Raw genomic sequence first — 21,493 nt, 5'->3', positions numbered from 1 at the left:
TCAAATAGGAAATGAAAAAGCATTTTATGCACGAGAAAATTTGCCTGGCTCGATGAAGTTCATACTAGAGAGTTTAAAAATACTCTGAAACATCTACATAAACTACTGACCTGGCCAGTAACACCCTCCAGAGGTCTTGCGGTTCTCCTCTAGATTCTCTGCAGGCAGGGTAACAAACGGGATGCCTTTGAGTTTTTTTGGTAGATAGCTGGGTCTGACAAGTGAAACCTAAAAGTGATACAACGACCTGGCTGAGGGCACCGTCAGCCAGTTGGCTGATGACACCGCACTGGGAGGAGTGGCTGGCACCCCCTCGGGCTGTGCTGCCACCCAACGTGACCTGGACGGGCTGGAGAGATGGGCAGGGAGAAGTTGAATGAAATCCAACAAGGCTAAGGGTAGAGTGGCACCTGGGAAAGATCCACCCCACGACCAGTACAGCTTGGGAGCTGAACTGGTGGAGAGCAGCACAGAGAAAAAGGGATCTGGTGGACAGAAGGATGTCCATGAGCCAGGCAAGTGCCCTTGTGACCAAGAAGGCCAAGGGCATCCTGGAGTGGATTAGGTCAGAGAGGTTCTCCTATCCCTGTACTCTGCCCTGGGGAGGCCACATCTGGAATACTGTGTCCAGTTCTGGGCCTCTCCATTCAAGAACGATCTCAGGGGACTGCTTGAGAAAGTTCAGCACAGCCCCCCCGAAAGATGATGAAGGCAGTGGAACATCTCCCTGTGAGGACAGGCTGAGGGAGCTGGGACTCTTTAGCTTGGAGCAGAGGAGCCTGAGAGGTGGGTGCCACCAGTCACGTTAGTAAAGATGTGCAGGACAATGGCTGGAGGATGAAGCCAAGCTCTGCTCAGGGATGTCCAGTGACAGGACAAGGGGAAATGGGTACAAGCTGGAACAGAGGAGATGCCATGGGAACAGAAGGGATAACCTTTTTCACTGTGAGGGTGCTGGAGCCCTGGAGCAGGCTGCCCAGACAGGCTGCGGAGTCTCCTTCTCTGGAGACATTCAAAACGCACCTGGATGTGTTCCTGTGTGGTCTGCCCTGGGTGGGTGATCCTTCTCTTGTACAGGGGTGGACTACTGGATGGTCTCTAGAGGAACCTTCTGTGAAATCACTCAAGATAATCACTGTACTGAAGGGAAACTACTGTTCATCCCTACAAGACAGTAAAGCATGTATTTGGCTTGAACCTGTTCAAATGAGGTAAGCTCACCACTCAGGAGAACAGTTCCAGCTGTAACTCACTTTAATGGTATAAACAGCAGTATTAAGCCACAACAATAGAATGCCACATTTCAACAGCATTTAATAAAATGCATAAGCTAAATCATGCACTGCAATACTCTATATACAAACACAACAATGCAAATTCCTCTTCATGACTGAAGACACTGATTAGATATAAAATTCAGGTTAAAAAAGAACATGCTGTTATGTTTAGATGCCATCACACAGAACGATGTTGATTTCACAAAAGAAGCTGTGAGAAAATAACTTCTGCAAGGTTTGTTACCCGAAATTAAAACACAGTAACATAACCAATAGTTCTCTAAGCTATAATGAACAGAGGCTTCCAGAACATATCCCAAGGAATTCAAAGCAGACCATTTGTTTTGTCCCAAGTGAGCTCTGTGGAGCTCTGTACCTATCTGGTACACCAGAGGCCTGATGTGCAGAAGTAAGTGCAGCTTTTTGGTTCTGAAGCTGTTTGCACCCTGGCTTGCAAGGTGTTCTGTACTACAAGCTGTGGAAATACTCCCATGTTCAAAGCCAATCCCCCACATGAGAACTGGCACAAATCTGCCCTGTAAGAAACATGTCTGCTCCTTCCCAAGCATGCCCCCGTTCCGAAGCTGACTTAGCCCTACTTTAATCCACAAGCAGCAAAACGCTTCAGCTTGGACCTTTGCTGCCCTGGAGTCACCGCGCTCACTTCATCAGATGCTGTACAGCTGCACAGGGTTGTCAGGCACCTGGCAAGCAGAGTGCCTCTGGCTGCTGCTCTGCACGCTCACACAGAATGCTGATTTTGCATACTACAGCTTCCACAGACAGCTGAGCCCTGATTGCCACTGACACTGAAGTGCATTTTGTCCCTCAGGATGCAAAGAACAAACACAAAGGATAAAACAAGTCCATGATTTTAAACATGCTCCTTTTCTGAGTTACAATTTGATTTTCAAACAGGTTCAACCCTGATCAGGGCCCCAGCTGACCACACTCCCACTCTGTCAGTGGTCCTGCCGGAAACTGACCTTAACACTCAGGTTTCCATTCAGACTTTAAGGAAGAAACCAAACAGTTCAGGCAGACTGATTGTCAAGACACCGACGAAGGACCACCTGTCACAGGAATTCCTGCCATTCATTTAAATAATTTTTGTGCTGAAAAGATCACAAATAAGGCTTGAAATGTTAAAATGGACATTTTGCATTTTTTTTCCTGCATCTGAAAGAAAAGATTCCGAAAGCTTACTGAAGACCATAGTGAGGACAGAATGTTCTCAGCATTGTCCACAGCACAGACCACAGGCAGCAGCCTCGACTGAAAGCAGCTTGTGCTTGATTCAAGCACAGAAGATGGCATTTTAAGTGGTGCTGCTCATCTGCTTGAACACACAAATCTTTGCCACATTTAGTACAGAAGGTGGAAAAAAAGATGTCCAGAAAATTCTGCTTCACCAAACTATAGCTGCTGAACCACTCCCTGTGCTGCCTGGGAACCCCCAAAGTTAAGGGAATAGCTTTTGCAGGTTTCCCTTGGAATGGAGCTCATTGGAAAGGAACAAGGACTACTATTTTGATGATGTAAATACTTGTGTGCTCCCTAGGAGTAATAAATTGTTTTACTGCGAGTGTAACTCCGCAGCTGCTCCCTGTGCCCATCTCCCATAGTACACACCTGTACCTGATCTGCACTGATCACAGCTTCACGAGAGGGCAGAACATGGAAGTGCACATTAGCCTGACGACTGAAAGAACCAGCTTTGTTTCCTTTTGAGCCAGACGATGAAGAGTCACTTTGGAAAGTGAAAGTGCAACTGCAATGCAGTGTGGAAAGCCTGCCAGTCGTGACCCTTGCTAAGAAAGGAGCAAGCAGCAACTCTCCCTCTGGTGGAAGCACCACTGCAGCAGAGGACACTGCCTAGGCTTCACTGAGCAGATGGCTCCACCTCAGCACTGCGGCACCTGAGGATGGCGTTTTTAAACAGCATCCATTCTGAACTGTTCTCTGTGCTACAGATCAGTGACAAAGGAAACTTTCTTCCAATGAGCCACTACCAAAGACTTTATAAAAGGCAGTCTCTTACCAAAACAAAGTTCTACACAAAGGTCTCTCAGAAGGCTGAAAAAGACTGAGCACATGCTGGAACTGGGGAGTCCTTCCCAGCTATTGATTCCTTTGAGACACTGAACATTCAATTAACTGCTCACTGGCAGACATTTACATGTCAAATGAGAGAAGGTAAAGGGAAGCAATGTAAATGCCAGAACATCCATGGGCTATATTTGTCAGATCTGAACAAGAAGGATTAAATTCAGACTGGGTGTAAGAAAAGGTGCCAATCTTGCTTAAGCAAGGCTTAGTTTGGGCTAAGAAGTGAAAACTAGGAAGCTCTGGATTAGCAAATGATTGAAAAGTTTAACACACAGATCTATGGCCACACATCTGTACATAGATACATCAGTGTGCTCTGTATACACTGTACAGGGATCAACACATTGGTACACACACAGCTATGGACAGGCAGCAGCTGCTCCAGTGAGTTTGACATGCAGAAATGCACCATGGTGGGAGGCACAAAACAAAGATGTAAAAATCTATCAAACCCTTTAAAAAGAAGGAAGACAGGCGTGACTCTAACAATAAGAAGCCATTTCCAATAATTCATGTAGCCAAGAGAACAAAAAGTCTGTGGGAATGGTGGAAGGTTACAGCAGGCTCAGTGAAAAGGTGGTTCTGGGCCTTGACCTTTTCCATGTCCAACATATTCAGACTTAGAGCTTTTCACCTTTACAAGGAATTCTGCTTGAGTTTGCAAGTATAAATAATGTTGTTTTTTCCCCCAAAAAAATAATTTCCCGTATCATGTTGCTCACATGACTGCAGCAGCAGGGTTGTAGCATTATCTAACAAGAGGGGTTATGGTACCTTTCATGCAAACACCAGCCTGTGAAAATGACTCAGCCACTTCAGACTGAAAAGGTGCAGAAGATTAAGTGCTTTTGTTTTCCCACCTTTGCCATGCCCTCTTGGTAGCTCTTCACATAAAGCTATTTTTTAAACTGATTTTCTGTCATTCAGGATCCAGTAGATGCTGACAGTTTGTCCCTCCTCTGCCCCTGACTCTGCTCTGCAGGGTGACTCTACTCTGAGGGTTGGACTCGATGATCTCCTTGGGTCCCTTCCAACCCCTAACATCCTGTGATCCTGTCAACATGGCCTCATTTTGCTTATTCATGCTGGACACATGGGGGCATTGGGTCTGCAGATGTGTGCTGGTCTCACAGCAGGCCCATGAGCAAACCAACACAGCAGCTGTTGTGTGGTTGTCTGGCAAATGACTGGCACAGGTGGAAGCCTACTTGTTCGCTTGGTGCTTCTGCTTTTTCTTGTCTGAGCAAGAGTAGAGGAGAAAGAACCATCTTGATTTTGCACTCTAAAGAGTAACTGGAGAAGAGAGATTTCAGACAGAAAAACATTTTCTTTTCTTTCCAGGGTGGTGTTGCCCTGTAGGTGTTTGCTGGTGCACCTCTGTATGCCCGCTTGACCTGCCAGTTCTACTGCTCCCATCACCCACTTCACACAGGCCCCAGACTGGTGCTGTTGGTGCAGAAGGCTGCTTTGATCACTGCTCCTTTGGCAGTATCCTCAACCTGATGACCTCCAGTTCCCTTTTCCTGCCTAAGCTGTGTCCCCTCTGCCTTTGATACTCATGCAGTTTTAAAACATTATCCCTAAATAAACAGCAGGGAAGAATCCTAAGTACCCGCTTAGAGGTGTAGAGATATAGAGACATCTGCAGCATCTTGGATGAAATAATCTGGGAATCCTGTGCCTTGTACACAGCAATAAAAACACAGTTTCAGTCTCTGCCAAGAAAAAAGTAGGAAGCTGCTGTCTCCTGGAACTGCCAGGTCTGACTCCTTTTGCGGTCACCCTTCAGAACATGCCCCTTGCCAAGGGGAGTAGCAACGGTGATGCAGAGCCAGCTGCATTCAGCACAGAAACACTGGAGGCATCAATGGCTGCTCTGAGGGCCAAGTGCATCACATGATGGCAAAAAGAGACTAGGTAAATGACACCAAGTCATCAGCGGTGAGCAACAGCTGCTCCTTGCACAAGAAAGTGAAGCCTCCCTAATAATCTAACATTTTAAGGCAGCAAAAATAAAGGCTTGCACGATTTCCTTGGAGGGTCCCTCCTGGGATATTATTCTACCAGTTTGATGCCAGAGTAACTCCATTGGCACCAAAAGCACTCTCCCCCAGCTACAAGTAATGTGAACAGACAGAGAAAGATGCTGTTTACACACGGCTTCAGGTCTGCCTCTTTAGTCCAGTGGGAATAAATTAAGGGGGAAAGGAGCAGTGCACCTTTCTGCCCTTGTTGCCAATGCAATAAACCCCATTATTAAGAACCTGACCCAAAATGCTCCAACACAATCATTGATCACTGCTCTTTTAACTGCAGAATTCAAATCCTGTTCCTCCTTGAAAGAGCTGCAGAACAAATGAAGCAGACAGAGCATGGACGTCACTGCGTCACGACCACTCCCTGCACTCCAGCTGCAGTCTGCACAGAACCCTAACATCTGACCCCATTATTAGCAAGATGCACAGATGCTCAAGCTCTGAGAGATCTTTTCAGACATTTTATCGCTGCATTTCTACTGAGTTCAGATATTTTCATTTCAAAAGCAGCAGAAACAGGACCCTGAAAATTCTGGACAAAGTGGATTGTAGGCACCAAGCCGAGCTGCGGCAAGATGTCACTTGCCTTAGCACCACGTCTGGGCTGGGAACCTCTGACTCCTAGTTGTGTGAACATCAGCTGGGCACTGAAATTTGGCCTTCATGGCAACAAGCTACTTCTATACTTAAAATCAAAAAATAGATTTTTGGTGTTTATTACTAAAAAACCCTCTCCTGATGCATATTCATAAGCAAAGGTTTGCACCTGGGAAGGGAAAAACAAAGTGAAAGTAATTTAGAAGTAAAGATGAGAAGATGAAGCTGTTACCATCTGACAGGCACTGGTGAGGATGGAGCAAACCTCAGGAATGCCAAGAACAACATCAGCAGAGGAGAGGGTAAAACTTGCTCAGGTCTGCAGCTCTGCTGTGCACAGTGCTCTACATTTTCTTTGTCAGAGTGGCCTTAAGGTCTTGTGACTACAATTCAGACCTTTAAGAGACACCACAGCCAACCTGTTTGGGGTTTACAAATAAACACCAGTAATGGGAGAAAAACCAAAAGTGTTGAATTTATCATTAGATTGTTTTTCTCACATAAAAATACCCAAGTAGAAAATGCCTCGGCCACACCACTAATGCAAACACTGATGCATCAGGATAAGCCAGGATCAGATGAATACTCATTACCACAACTTAAAAAAAACCCTTTGATTATTTAACATTTTAAAAGTCAATAACGCTAAGTTTTACTAAAATGAAAGCTAATGGCCAATACTGGCAAACACATTGATGGCTCATCACTCTAGACAATTAAAAAGGAGTTGATTTGCTAACTCCACAGCATATCAGTCATTAACTGCAATTGTGCACCATAGTGTCAATCCCAACTATACCTCAGTTTCAAACTGAGTCCCAGGAACACTGAGGGCACTGCAAAACTAGGAGTGTTCAGTCAGAGGAGGGAGTGTTGAGAAATAAACTAAGAGAGCTTTGTAATTCTCTCTTGCTGACAGCCAAAGGCTCCACACATCTCAGGTTTTAAACTGTACCCTTGGCTGCATGATGAGGGTATTCAGGAGTACAGAGAGGAGTAACTTCGCAAACACAAAGATCACGGCACAGCTCTACTCAAGAATTACTGTTCTTCCAGTTAATGACTGATTTTCTCCACAATCAAAAGGCTTCCTATGAAAGTAATGTTTGCCAGGACTGCATTGGTCAGAGTAGAAGCTTTAAAGGAACCCAAATATTTCCTCATCACTGTGGCAAGAAACAGATTTTAATCCTAGAGTGAGTTTATTCCTGTAGCACGTCCCAGTCTCTGACTACATGGTGCTGTGAGCTGCAAAAGAGCACAACTTCAGATGATGTGGCTATCAGAGGGACGAGCCCACATTCTCATTTCATGTCTAACATAAGACCAAGTGACTTTTTGTAGAATAAATGATTGTCTCCTGTAGCATTCTACACTTTGACAGAGATCACCATCATTTGGCTTAAGGACATATGCTGTTACTTTACTTCTCCACAGTTATAAGCAGGATGTTGATGATGATGTTGCTGTGACAGCAAGTGCTTACAAAGTGCTAGTAAGTAATATACCCTGGTGTTTATTAGATAGTACTTCCAAGGATATTTTTAAATATATACATACTGTTCTTTTTACTTTAAAAGTAATTTTATTACTCATTTTAGGTATTATAAAACTCTACTTTTAACCACTGATAATTTCTAAATACAAAGCATGTGAAAAGTATGTTCAGTAATTTATAGCCTTTGAAATAAAAGGCATTGAAAATACTCCTTGTGGCAGAGAAGGTCCTACAGCAGGTCTCGTAGTAACTGCTGAAATCCTGTCAATGTCAGCAAACAGACAAAGCGAACTCTGACGGGAAACTGACGAGTTGGAAATACTTGTACATACCAAAATGCTATTCCTTTAGCTTCCTCATTGTATGTTTGTACAAAAATTGCTTTGATCCATCAAATCCTGCTGTTCCCACTATGCAGAAGTGCCAGTTATTTGACCATTATATTCTGCTGTTTCCATTTTGAGAATGTAGGGTATTATGCTGTCAATGGGAACATTTCCAATGAGCCCAGTAAAAAACAGTTCCTCGGTGATGCTGGAGTTCATCAGCCTGAGTGCTGTCAGGCGAACCAGAATCCGGGCTAGCCTGCAAGAGACGTTCAGTGGATTACAAACACACAGAGCACCAGTGCCAAATGCTTTGTGCATAAAGACTTGGATCTACTTTCACTGCTACCATCAATCGTGAACATGAGACAAGCACCAATTAAAGCTAACTGAGCCACCATACAAAGAAGGGTTCCTTTTCTGCCCCACAAGTGAAACGAAGAGCCCCACCTTTCTCTGTGGCTTTCCACTGGAGAGAGTAGAGAATGTCTAGCTGCAATCCACAGTCCTGCTGACCTGCTTTTGACACTCCCAGTTCTGGAAGCACTTCGTAGTTCAGGCAGCAGTGAAGTGGCCCCTGGAAAATGCTTTCATGTGGATGAACAAAATACATAAGATCTCTCCTGCTAAACTTCCGATACCTTGGAGTGGAACCCTGCAAAAAGACTGGAGGATGCTGCTGCTGGGGTGAAAATTACAACACCTGAGCTCCTGTCCCAGTCTCTGCCAACATTTGGTTGCTCAGACACAGTCAGATTTGCACTCCAGAAGTGCTCTGTGGGCGAGCATGGGGATACAGACAGCATCAGTTAAAATACAGGACACAGGACTGTATTATGCATGTTTAAGACCAGACTGGATGAGGTTTTAAGGCCCTTTCCAATTCAAGTCATTCTATGGTTCTATAAAACAGAACTTGAGCTACTCTTCAGAGAAGGATGCATATGGAACAAACTCTGTATTTCTTTTTATGGCAGATACCCAGTTCTCACAGGCCAAACCATCAGAGAAACTGTACTGTACACAGGAGAAGAATGGCAGATTTGAGGATGGTTCCAAGCTAGAGAATCCCATCCCCACTGCACTAACTGGGAGTCCTGATGCCCTTTCTGCTGCCCCCCCCCAACGTTAACTCTGTAAGCTTAGTGCAGAGAACAGTTTTCGAGGTGGACGAAGCTCTCCTTAAAGGCTTTTTTTGGCTGTTTTTTGGTTAGTTGGGTTCTAAAGTAAAAGGAGCTCCAGACCTTGCTCAAGCGTATGGGACTGCATGCTTCTTTATGTGAGGATACCTTCTACAGGAAGGGAAAGCATGTTCTAGGGTGTGTTGCTAGACAGAGGGTAGAATTGCTTTTGCAGCACAGAGAATCATTGTGTTCATGAAATTTAAAATAGTTGATGTAGATTATTAGAAAATAGGGTCATTATTTCTAGCAAGTAAGAAACAGGAACAGTTAAGAGATGAAAAAAAATCAAGATCATAATCACCTTTATTACCTCAAAGCCTCTTTGACAACTAACTTGAAATAAGAGGCAGCTGGAGTTAAAGAAGTTTGAGGCAGTTACTCCTGAGATTCTAGTAAAAGTCCATTCACTTTTCTAAACATGGCAATGAGACTCTTGAAAAACAACCTCCAAAATCACTCAAGATCAGTTTACATGGAAGAAGTCAGACAAGTTCTGGCTTCTATCTACAAACAAACCTGTTTGCTTTTATGAAAAAGGTTCCAGTTCTTTCTCACCAACAATCAAAAAAGAGAGATGCCATTTTGTACTCTTGCCAGCTATGGCCCACACCATTACTTTGGGTACTATAGACAATAAATACCTATAAGTATCTTCTGGATAGGTTTTTTGTACATAGTCCTGTAACTCCATCTGTGCCTTCTCCTGGAATTTTTCTATTTGGGTTGAACTGGTCAGACCAGGATGATCTAAGGAAACAAAACATTTCTGTATGTGGATTGTTCCCTTGGACAATGTGATAAATACGCAGTTATAAGATTCTTGCATTTGATTTCATGTAAATATTCCTCTGGTACTGTGATGTTCAACATGTTAGCTGCATAAAGAAAACCACTCCACTGAACACTTGTTTCCTGGCTTTCACATTAGCTTGCTCACTTTTCTCTCTCTAGCAGTGTGCATGCACAAGAAAGAGGACAAATATTAAGCCTACAGGTACATAGCAGGCAATGCCAATCCCAGTGTTTCTATGCTTGTTTTTTTTAAAAGGTGTTTGTGATTTTAGCTAACTGTGCTGACTGAGCAGTAGCTATGGCTGTTTTCTTGACAGATCAGTTTCTTGACCTTCCCAGCTCTGTCTCATGTTTTAATTCCATTTGGCTCGGTTCCTCAAAGACAGCTGCACGATCAGAAAACAACAGAAAATGCCACATATCTGAATAGTCCCAAACAGCTTCAGTGTTCTTTTGAAAAGTGCTGTTCCCTTGAAATGGGACATGGCCAGCTTGATTCTGGAGTGTCTTGCTTCTCCAGCTTGAATAAAAAATGTAACATTAATGGTACACTTTGCAAAAAAAAAAAATTAAAAAGCAAATGCCAGGACATCGATTTCTTCTAATTAAATTCTATTCCAAAGAGAAAAATATCCATGAAAAAAACACAAACCAACAAATGCCCCAAAATCCCAGCCCTGCTAACAAGATACACCTTTTCTTTTTGTTACACTCAAAGTGGTAAACACTGTTGAATCCAAGGAAGTAGTTTACATTTCTGAGCAAGTTTCCCTTCCACTCGGGCTGCTTTAACCTTTCTGTGTCCTAGGAAGACTTCTGCATTGTCACTTCCCCTTACTATTCCAGAAAACCTCAAGTCTCTTCTGTCAGTGAATCTCCATGTCTCCAATGCAGTGCTTAGGTGTCTGCTGTCACTGTTGGTAATGAATGGGAGACAGCCTGTTGACACTTTGGTTTTGGAGATTTTGTGGATGTCCTCTTAAAATACAGTGGTATTTTCACTCACATTTCATCAATCCCTTTTAGAAGTTTATTATTCAAATTGAAGCCAGTTTCTTTTTATTACTGTGAAAATGTATTTACTGTAATCCTTCCTGACATTTACTTCACTACTACTGCTAGTGCACATCCCAGGTAACTCACTGCTCCCAGGCTCTCAGCTGAAGGTAGCAGAGAAGCTGGTGTTCCAGGGTGGCTGCGCAGGAATTGCCTGCTCTCTTGGAGTTCTAAATAACATGGACATGTTGTTCCACAGCTATCTTTGAAATGCACACTCTTTATGAAAAATAATTATGTAATAATTCTTTTATCTACACCTTAACAGATCAGTCACATCTCAAGACACATCAAGTACCTAAAACACTGGCATATGAATGCTTATTATTTAAAAAGATAGGGTAACTAAATTCCTTACCAGGGCTAAAGAGGACTATGGCTTTAAGATATGCATACTCATATCCATCAATATCAAGCTTGGCCATGCTGTTACAGAACTCCTGCAGTTTCCAGATGTGTTCCATGACTTGCTTTATTCTGTCTCCAGAAAGTTTGTCTGGAAAAAGATATTGCTTATTATTTCATGTGAGCTCCAATACATCTGATGTATTAACCAATATTTCCTTGTAAAACAAGGGAAGTGACACCTTTTAAAGCCTCGTGTCATTTGCTGTCTCAAAACCAGTTACAGGTGGCTTGAATAATTATGGAAGAGAATATTTCTGAAGCTGAGTTGGACAGGGCTGGCAAACAGAACGTTAATTTTGCCAATATAGCACAATCTGCAAGACAGTTGTGTTCTGGTGATGCACTGGTTTGAGCAGAGGCTTTCAGATCATGGTGAAATATTCAACAAGTGGCTGGAGTGACTCTGGGAACAGAGTACAAAGAAATGCTATCGTGCAGCCCTCATTTTCAATTCAAACAGCATTGACCTGGTTTTTCCAGAAGTGAACCAAGAGCAGCAGTGGTACATTTGGACAGGAAGAAAGCTCTGTGAGCACACCCAGCTTCAGAATGCTCTTGTCTTTCTCTGTACCACCAGTCAGATGCAGAAGACAGAGTATGTCCTCCAACACAGCCTGGGAACACACCTTCCTGGATGCTGTTCTGGAGGTGGTTGACAATAGCTGCCAGGATGGTGGACAGGCTCATCACCTGTGCGCACTGTGCCAGACCCAGGGTGAACAGCTCATTCCAGCAGGCACGCACGAGGCTTGTGTTGCAGTCCTGCCTGTGGGAAAAGAAAATCAAACCATTGCAGCTGCTTTGCATCTTAGGCTGGCATCATCCTGTGCAGTTGTGTTAACTGTAACAGTTAATAATGTGGAGTACTGCATGGAAACCCACTTTCCTAGGACGCATTTATTAGCACATTACAGGTGTTTCACAAGGCAACAAGGAGCAATAGGCTGACTACAGGAATCCCCCTCAGCAGATCTGTACAACGGTGCTCACTGGGTCTGTACCAAGACCTATTTCTACAAATTTAAGGCCTGCTTTTCATTCAGCCTTAGATTCTTTAAGCACAGTAACAGCTGATACGGTACTTATTCTCTCCTCTGCCCTCTTCTACTGTATTCTTCAAACAGGAGAATATTGCAGTCTTCACACGTGGTAAGTAGTTCATTAAAGAATATCATAATTTTTAAAAAAAATCACAAATAGCTGAAAAGTGTTCAGCTCAGTGCTCAGATTCATTAGAAAGCAACTGTCCATTTACCCAAGAGCTTGAAATGCAGGTATGGACCTTGCCCAGTGCATAGAGAGGAAAAGCAGTCGTGATGCAGACTCACAGATGTAGTGCACATTCAGGTACTCTGGCATTGGGCTGGGCATTGTCAGCTGCAGAAAAAACAAAAGGACAGCACAATGTATACAGCTCAGACACAAGCCAGTTGTCATCACTGAGGAAAGAACCAGCAGTAACATTCAGCTCGCAGAGTCTATTGTCATAAGCAACTATGCAACAAGAAGTTATCAAACTGTGTTCAGTAACTCATTGCTAGTGGCAAGGAATGCAAAATGGGAATAGCAGACAAGAAATGATGTGCAAGAGAGCTCAAATGCTTCCCTTTCGAATGTTCTAATATGCATTTAATAATAATGAGGGCCACTGCTCTGTGGAATGTGCCCTACCACCATGGTATAAAAGATCTTACAAAACTTCATAAAAAGAAGTGAAATAAAATCTAAACTCTAAGTCGCTCAAGAGGGAAGGTGATGCAAAAAGAATATATGATCACAGAGCACCAAATTGTAAACACCCTAAAATTATAAACGCATCAAGCAAGACACCATACTGTATGGGTGACATGCAAAGTGATTATCCACAGCACTGGAGAGTGAAATAAATGTTAAAGCATCCTTCTGTCTATGAAAAAGTCTTATGAAATAACACCCATACTCTTTAGATACAGCGTGCAAGAGTAAAAATTGTATTAGAAGCTTTTTAACAGCAAATGTTTTCCAAGATTATATTGATAAAATTACATACACAAATAAAGAAACCAAAGTAAAGTGATCCTGGGTCACATCCTACATGTCAGCTTGTTTAGGAAGACATTTACAGAAGGACACACCTTAAATGTGACATGCGTATCTGTAAGTAGGGGTCCTTCCACTTCAATAATTGGTGTTGACTGATCTCTACTGATTACGTGAATATTCCCTCCACCTGTAGGATCCATCCCATCTGCCAAGGTATGAGCTGCCGTACCATCTGTGGTATTAAGTGCTTTAGCCAAAGTATCAAATGCCCTGGGGAAAAAAAAAAAAAACCAAAAAGAAAAAGCAATAAAAGAGTGCTTTAAAAAATGGAGCAGTGCTCAAATGGAGTGCTATAAAGCACTTTCACTTAGAGGTGAGAGACAGAAGACAGTTCTTCACAAAAGGACAACAGTCGAGCTTCAGATTTCTGAAAAACTAATTTCAAAGCAGGGCGCAGTCTCTACTGTCTTTGGTGTTCCAATGCCAAACTGCTTCACTGAATGACGCAAGAGTCCACCATACAGAATGCAAACTGCTCAACAAAATCAAATATGGATGCATACCGTGTGATCTCACTTGCAGATTGCTCTTCTTGTTGAACTTCAGAAGTATCTCCATTGTTTAGAGACTCATTGAGGTTAGCCAGAGATGTTACAACGTTTGCTAGAGTTCCTAAAGCACCCTGGCTTGTTTCAGCCTGAAAAGGAAGAACCATATTAGTAGACCAGAATTATAGGTGATGTATCATACATCAGTTTTTCCACTTCTAAGCTTTGTGCTCTTTTTCCCTTGTGTACCTTTTTCTTCCTCATGAACATCTACATGGTGATCATTAAGTCCTTTGCAGTCATCAGCCCTAGTCCAAATTGATCTGTCTTGTGGAGACCTACCTGAGGCTGACATACGCAGAAAGACACCCACAAACAGAAATCACATTTGTGCTGATCAGCTCATTGCCTCCATACCTATAGCTCTCACCCCAACTTCATCTTCTCAAGAGCAAGAACTACTTGTGTTTATTTACATAGCTGAAATTATCTGACCAAACAAATATCTATGTTCAGAACTCAATGGAAAGATAAATACCTTGGAGTCAGCAGTTAGGAGGACTGTGCCATCATCCCTGATCAAAGGCTGCTGAATATTCACAAGCATTCCTGGATCAAGAAGACCTCCTGACCTGTTAAAAAACATAAAACATCTGACAGTCAGGAGTATTTTTACACTAACAACCCATGCCAGAATAAAACTGATTACCAACTTTTAAATGAACAACTTAATGAAGCTCAGAGTTTATTAATCAGGACTCAAATCTTAGTGAAGGTTTCCAAAAAGCAGCTTGAAAGACAGCAAGGCTGGACTAATGTTTGCCCTTCTCAAACAGACTCTTGCCATGCTAGTTTACTCTGTTTTAAGGAAAGATGTTGTCTCCTCATGATCTCAGAATTAACTTAACATCTTAGGGTTAAGCTTTAGGTGTAGGGGGAAGGCATCACTGTGCATTCCAATCTGGACAATGGACAGCACTGCAGAAAAAAAAAACATTGAGAATAAACAAATTCTACATTCCAAGATATAGCCATAAGACCAAAGATCCTTTCCTTTGGCTGAATCTAATTCAGGGAGACAATGGAAAGTCTTTGCAGTCAGCAAAGGTACGTTTCTTTGTTACTTATCTCACGCTTCAAGTCTACATAACCCAATACAAATGCTCAAATGACAGCTCAGGGCCACAGGGAATTTATAGTTTAAGGGGTCTGAGACTAACAACTAACTTTGTGGACTACCACAGGCAGCAAATTATCACACCTCATACAGATTTGAATCCTACATGAACACTGGAGACTAACAGTTAACGACCAGAATACTGTTTACAGGGCTGCAAGGACAAGGGACTCTCAAAGAAGCAAATGTGTCAGTGAGAGCTACTTTTGAATGAGAACAGCGAAAAACAAATCTCTGAGAAATCCGCAGCCCAGTCTTCCTTACTGCACAGTCTAACTGGACCTAGAGTTTTACAAATGTGATATTTAACCCAGAGGTCATGTTCACTCTCTTCAGAAAAAGACAACTCTTGCCTCTGTCCAGTACAATCCTCATTTCCACACCGAGTACCTGTGGAGACAACGGAGAGCATGGGAATCACCGTGCAACTGCTGCTGCTGTTTTCTTGCTGGAGCTGGTCTCTTGGGATCTGGATCAGCAGCTGTTGTGGTCCCTGTCAGCACTGTCTTTAGGAGAAGGAAGACCTAGTCTGCCATTGGCAGATTTGCTTTCAGGGCAGTGCTAGCCTAAATGCATCACAGCGTAAGCCTGCATGCTTTTGGCTCTGGCACCACGGATTTGTCCGGTTTGTGCCTTGATCTGGCTGGCCAAGAGACAGCTCTGAGCTGAAAACCACCTAGCAGTGCTCAGACATAAAAACCTTCATAAGAAGCACAACAGTGTAGGTTGGTCTTGGCAGTGGAAACCGGTGGTTTGTGAACTGGATCTCTTCTCTGTCCAATCCTTCAGAGTCCAGCTATGCCTGCTAAGCACTGTGCACAAATAACCATAGCCTGTCCAGCTGAGGCACTCACCGTGTCCCATCTTTGTCTGCCACAAACGTTGGAGTTGCTATCAGAGGACTCCGCAGGTCTTTCCTGATGTAGATCTTCTCAGTGGAAGCTGCGCAGTTGGTTGGCTTTTCACGCTGCACATCAAAAGGCTTTCTTTCACTCTGAACAGCTACAGACAAACATGCAGATTTGAAAGAATACACAAAGGAAGTGGAATTCTCAGAGTAGGATTTGCTTGCACAGCTGCGATTGTGTACCAGCTCATTGCAAAACTGGAAACCGAATATAAAGACTGAGGAAGCACAGGCTCCAGTTTTGGTCTCCCTGTGACTATGCCCATTTCTAACTTAAAAAAAAAAATGTCAGGCTGATCATTTACTTTCAGTGTTGCTGAACTGCAAGACAAGTTTGCTGTTACACTGGCATTTACTAAGATTCTGCAAGATGTGTTTTCAAATTGTTTGTTTCCACAAGTAAAGCTGTATGTGAATATTAGATGCAGCCACACTCTGGATATCTCAAAACAATGCAAAATCAGAAGGAACCCAGAAAAAGTCAAGCCAGGCAAGTCAGGTGAGCAATGCAGAAGAACTGCCAGGGAGACAAGTCTCTGCAGAATGAGCAATTCACTCACATCCATTCATTCCAGTCCCATAGCCCAATAAAGTCAGTGACAATAGGTCCTAATCATATTGGGGTAGGAAACAATAAAGATGCCTGTATTTACAGCTTGAAGTTCTGCCTCTCTTGAATTCGGTGGCTGGAACTTATCCTGCCTAGATCAAGTGGAAAAATACAAGTGCATGTTGCTTCACCTTCCATTGTCCACAAATTTATCACAACACAACCAGTTCACAATGTGCTGGACTCAAGAAGCAGAGGTATTATAAAATGGAATCAAAATATATTGAAAGAGGGGTTTGGATGCTAGCATGGAGTACAAAGCACTGCATACTAACATGAAACTGCATCGTTTAAAACCTGACAGATTATACAATGTGTCATAAAGCCATGTCCACACATGACCAAATTAGTACAAAAAAAAAAGGAGAGGGGAAAGGGTGGTAGAAAAAAACACAGCATTTACTTTCCATCACTGGTTGAAAAAGCAGCAAAACCAGGAGAGCAGATCCTGAACATCAAACGCTAGACTCGGGTTTATGCCCCTCCGTGTTAAAATACTGTGGACGTATTCTGCATTTGTAACAAGCGCTCTAAGCGATGCTCTAAGGGGGCTCCTCAGAGGCTGCAGTAGTATAAGGCATGGCTCAAAACACTCCCGCACAACAGACACAAAATGGTGATGAAGGAAAAGTACAGTAGGTGCTCTGGGTGCTCAAAGTTCTGTTTCCTTCAAGCAACACAGACCAAAATGGAAAAAGCACACTGAAAAGTCCTAGTCCCCATATGTATTACACATCAGGGACAGTATTACATCGTATACTTAGCACTCACATTCCATTTTCATGCCCATCTCCAGACATTTCTTCAGCCTGCAAAACTGGCAGCGATTCCGATGGTGTTTGTTGATGATACAGTCCTGGTTGCTACGACAACTGTAGGTGAGATTCTTCCTTACACTCCTTTTAAAGAAACCTTTGCATCCCTCACAACTGACAGCACCATAGTGACGACCTAAGAAACAGGTACATTGTCATCAGATGGAAATGACTTAGATCATAGCAGAGATATGCTTACCTCAGGCAAGGAAGACAATACACAAGTCACCCCTTGCATTTACTACGTATTCTCTAAATCACTCAGACCATGAATGTATTCTTCTGAGTTTACAGGACACTTCTTATTTATCTATTGTCAGGGCGTTTTGGTGGGAGAGTGAAGAGAAGAGAAGAAGGCTAATCCTGTTTGTAAATGAGAGGCCTCTGAGGAGGTAGTAGTTCCCATTTCTGGAGCAGAACAGATGTGGTTCCAAGTGCTGTTACAGGTTATAGCACATGCTCAAAGAACATAGGTGCTAGGAGTTAAGTCATTCCAGAACGCAAGTAACTACACAAAGGTTTAACTGGAACATTGGTTTGAAATTCCTTCACGTACCAATGGTTTCAGTTGCATAAGCACTCAAAGAAAGCAAGACAAAGACAGGAAGATGTCTTCTTTGTGGCATGTCTCCTCTATAAGAAAGGCAGCACTGCTCACTTCCTGAGCTAATGGAGATGCTACTTCATAGACACCACATGGATCTGGAACAGAAGATTCACTCGATCTCCACTTGTCTTTTTCGCTGATAGTAGAAGACCAAAGTCTACCAGGAAGTCTTAAGTTTGCTAGGGAGTGACAATAAATGTTTTCCTGGAGTAAGCACACTTTTCCAGGTGAGATGTTCATGGCATGGCTGCCCACAGCTGTGGGAATGCAGACTAATACCTGCCATCACCTCTTGCAGTTACCAGGAGCTATTTGATCCTTATTTCCTCTTTCAGCACATGCAGATTTATGACACACTCCAGCTGAAGCACAAACTAATATCCTTCCAAGGAGAGTTTTTCACCTGTGTGTATAGTCACACAGGAGAATGTTATCCCCATTTCAGACTTGTGCCATCAGAAAAACACATGAAACCTCCTCCCTTCAGCCCAGTCATCCTTCCAACCAAGTTTCTTCAAGATTCCTTGCTGTGCTGCCTTACCTGATGCTTTATCACCACAGACGACGCAATATTCTACAACCTGGGGCCGCTGAACATCGGCTTTCCCCAGCAAACGTTCCACCGAAGCAGAGTCTGTTACTATCTAAAGCACAATTACAGAACAAAGAGAGGTCGTGAGCCAGTATTTGTTTCTGACATGAACATAACAAGCCTTGCATAGAGCTGAGAAGAGGTGGCTGGATCACATGCAGAATGAAATTAAGTGGTACAAAATGCAAGGCAGTGAGAGCTTTACTGCCAACAGCGAGACTGTGAAGTCCTAGCAAAACAAACTCCATATCAAAGTCCTGGCTTTGTTCCACACAACTAAGTTTACTCACTTGTACAGACAACAGTAATTTTCCCTTCTTGCAATACTCTCAGTGGCTGCTGCACTTAGCCAGAGATGGTTGCATTTCAGATGCTGTCCCCATCTATCCCTTCTCAAGCTCTTAGGGTATATGGTACAGAGGGGATAAAGCTGATGGCCATTAAAGAAAAAGCTCCCCTTCTGAAGGCCTTGGATTCCAACACTTGCGTTCAGAACATTCTGCCTAATGTGGAACATTTTAAACCCCCTCACCCCTCTGTAACATCAGGTGACCAATTTAGCACAGCCAAATACATCTTCAAAGACTGTTGACAGAGTTCTTCACAGGTTTATCTAAGAACAAACACTTCTCCCTGCAAATATTCTCTACTGTTACCAGCAGCAATAGAGACCAGACACTTCCTTTTTTTCAGGACTGCTAGGAAGAAAGCTCAGCTCTCACTGCAGAGAGGTCATTGTGTGTACAACTGGTTCTGCAAAGCTCCTGGTTTTGTGCATCCTGCTCACGACCCTCACACAACTGTTACAGGACAGCTGCTGCTCAAAGAGCTTTGACGGCAAAATCTTGATACCACACAGGGAGCATAGGCTTGCTCAGGTGAGCTGCATCTCTCTGTACCTGTGAATCTTCTACAGATCACCTGAAATCCTGGCACTCCTCACAAATACCATCTTAAGTATTTGCCCATGCCTTTGGAATTTTAACGTCAACATACAAGGGGTGGTGAGTGCAAATAAATGTGACAACAGCATTCACAAATGATGAAGCCTACAATTAGTATAGTCTAATCCATGTCCGATCTTCAGAACTCTACTGCAATTTGTCTTAAAGCAATTACAGACTTAAATAATCTAAAAATTAAAAAAATGGGGAAAACCCCAACATTATTATCTGTTGCAGTTACTGTATTGACCTGAATCCTGCCCGGCACGATGTTGTCTGTGGTGGTAAAGATGAGCTGTTTGGCATTGGATGTCTCTGGTGCTGCCAGTATCACCTTTCCTGCACCAGTTCCATCTGGACTGGCTAAAATAAACTGTTGCTTTGGAGACACAGCTGAGTCCACTGCTGTCACTATCTGGATCTTTTGACCTGTTTGCTGATCTGTCACAATCTGTAAAACACGTTGAAGAATTTTATGAGGCACTGTACATGTCACATTGTAAAATCTTTTATTCTGTCTCAGAATTCTATGATACTCTCTGCTAATGGCCCTTGCTACTCATTGTTATGCTATTTGCACATTTACCACATTGGTGCAAAGTTACTGCAGCTACCCACAGAACTGCAGAACAAGAAAATCCAGCCCAGAGTCTTTGTGTTTAGTAGAAATGCATCCACATGGATGGAAAGCACCAGAGAGCTGTGAAAATGCCAGTAAGATACCGCTCACAGTGGAGAGGTACAGCAGATCTTGTAACCACACCAAAATGTTCCAAAGGAGTTGGATCTAGCGGATCCCAGACTGCAGCTGATGAATGGCAAGCAACATGCAAGGCATATGCACCACAAAGATATCATGGAATCACACAATACTCCAAGTTGGAGGAACCCATAAAGACTATCAAGTCCAACACTGCTTCTTGTGGGACTACCTAAAACTAATCCATATAATGAAGAGCATCACCCAGGCACTCCTTGAGCTCTGCCATATTTGGTGGCATGACCACTTCCCTGGGAAGCCTGTTCCAGTGACTAACCACCCTCTTAGTCAAGAGTCTTTTCTTAATGTCCAACCTGAACTTCTCCTGGATGGAACTTCATTCCATTTCAACATGCCCTACTGCTGGTCATCATAGAGACAAATGAGATCAGCACCTCCTCCTCTTCTGTTCCCACTTGAGGAAGTAGTGAAATGTGCTGAAGTCACCTCTCAGTCTTCTTTTCTCCAAGCTCAACAAACCAAGTGACCTCAGCTGCTCTGCCTTAGGTCTTACCCTTGAGGCCTTTCACTACCTTGGTCACCCTCCTGTGGACACCTATTAACAGTCTAATGTCCTTCTTATATTGAGGAACCCAAATCTGCACACAGTACTCAAGGTGGGACCACACTTGCAGTGGAGAGTGGGGCAATCACCTCCCTTGACCAACTAGCTGTGTCTGAAGTACCTCAGGACTTGGTTGGTTCTTTTGGCTGCCAAGGCACACTGCTGATTCCTATTCAACTTACTATCAACTCAAACTTCCTCTCTAAGGAAGCCTTCCAAAGACCTCAGCACACTTGTGTACAAAACTAAGGGGGAAGAGGAAACAAACCCAGAAGATTTGACCAATGGATTCTCACCTGGATGCGCTGTGGGGACGCTACAGAGGAGTCTGTGGAAATGATCTGGATACGCTGGGAAGGGCTGGTCATCACTGGAGATTCAGACAGGGAAGTCTGAACAGCCTGCACCTGTGAGCAACACACAGCATTCCCTCACTGTCACAGCACTGACACCTGTGTTTACTGAGGAGCAGAGGGCCCCAGAGCACAGTAGCTATTGCAAAGTTACAGTCACTAAGCCAGCTTGGGTTTTCTTTCAGTGAACTATCACAGCATCAGCTTTTGGGGCAATCCAATGAATCTGAGATGACCAAGCCCACAAAGCAAACACCGCCCCCCAGTAAGTCACTGGATAATCACTCTCTGACCCTTCAGCTTACTGAAA

General features: G+C 43.3%; 1 protein-coding gene across 5 annotated transcripts in view; it reads right to left on the bottom strand.

Annotated features, from left to right (window-relative positions):
* Window positions 1-1,236: 1,236 nt before the first annotated feature.
* The window catches only part of NR2C2 (nuclear receptor subfamily 2 group C member 2), a 28,480-nt gene continuing 8,223 nt past the window's right edge, over window positions 1,237-21,493 (bottom strand). For 4 of the 5 annotated variants that reach the window (XM_064156101.1, XM_064156102.1, XM_064156098.1 and 1 more), the window contains 13 exons: window positions 21,127-21,237; window positions 19,756-19,956; window positions 18,511-18,613; window positions 17,319-17,498; window positions 15,885-16,032; window positions 14,392-14,485; window positions 13,869-14,002; window positions 13,398-13,575; window positions 12,539-12,660; window positions 11,910-12,049; window positions 11,234-11,371; window positions 9,669-9,774; window positions 1,237-8,102 (listed from right to left, as the gene is read on the bottom strand). In XM_064156101.1, the coding sequence (XP_064012171.1) occupies window positions 7,928-8,102; window positions 9,669-9,774; window positions 11,234-11,371; window positions 11,910-12,049; window positions 12,539-12,660; window positions 13,398-13,575; window positions 13,869-14,002; window positions 14,392-14,485; window positions 15,885-16,032; window positions 17,319-17,498; window positions 18,511-18,613; window positions 19,756-19,956; window positions 21,127-21,198 (1,791 nt within the window). In that variant the 5' untranslated portion in view covers window positions 21,199-21,237 and the 3' untranslated portion in view covers window positions 1,237-7,927. The remainder of the gene's footprint in view (window positions 8,103-9,668; window positions 9,775-11,233; window positions 11,372-11,909; window positions 12,050-12,538; window positions 12,661-13,397; window positions 13,576-13,868; window positions 14,003-14,391; window positions 14,486-15,884; window positions 16,033-17,318; window positions 17,499-18,510; window positions 18,614-19,755; window positions 19,957-21,126; window positions 21,238-21,493) is intronic. The other variant, XM_064156099.1, reaches the window with a different exon arrangement.

This window comes from Pogoniulus pusillus, chromosome 16, assembly GCF_015220805.1.
Source record: "Pogoniulus pusillus isolate bPogPus1 chromosome 16, bPogPus1.pri, whole genome shotgun sequence".
Lineage (NCBI taxonomy): Eukaryota > Metazoa > Chordata > Aves > Piciformes > Lybiidae > Pogoniulus > Pogoniulus pusillus.
This window is presented reverse-complemented; position numbering and strand designations above follow the sequence as displayed.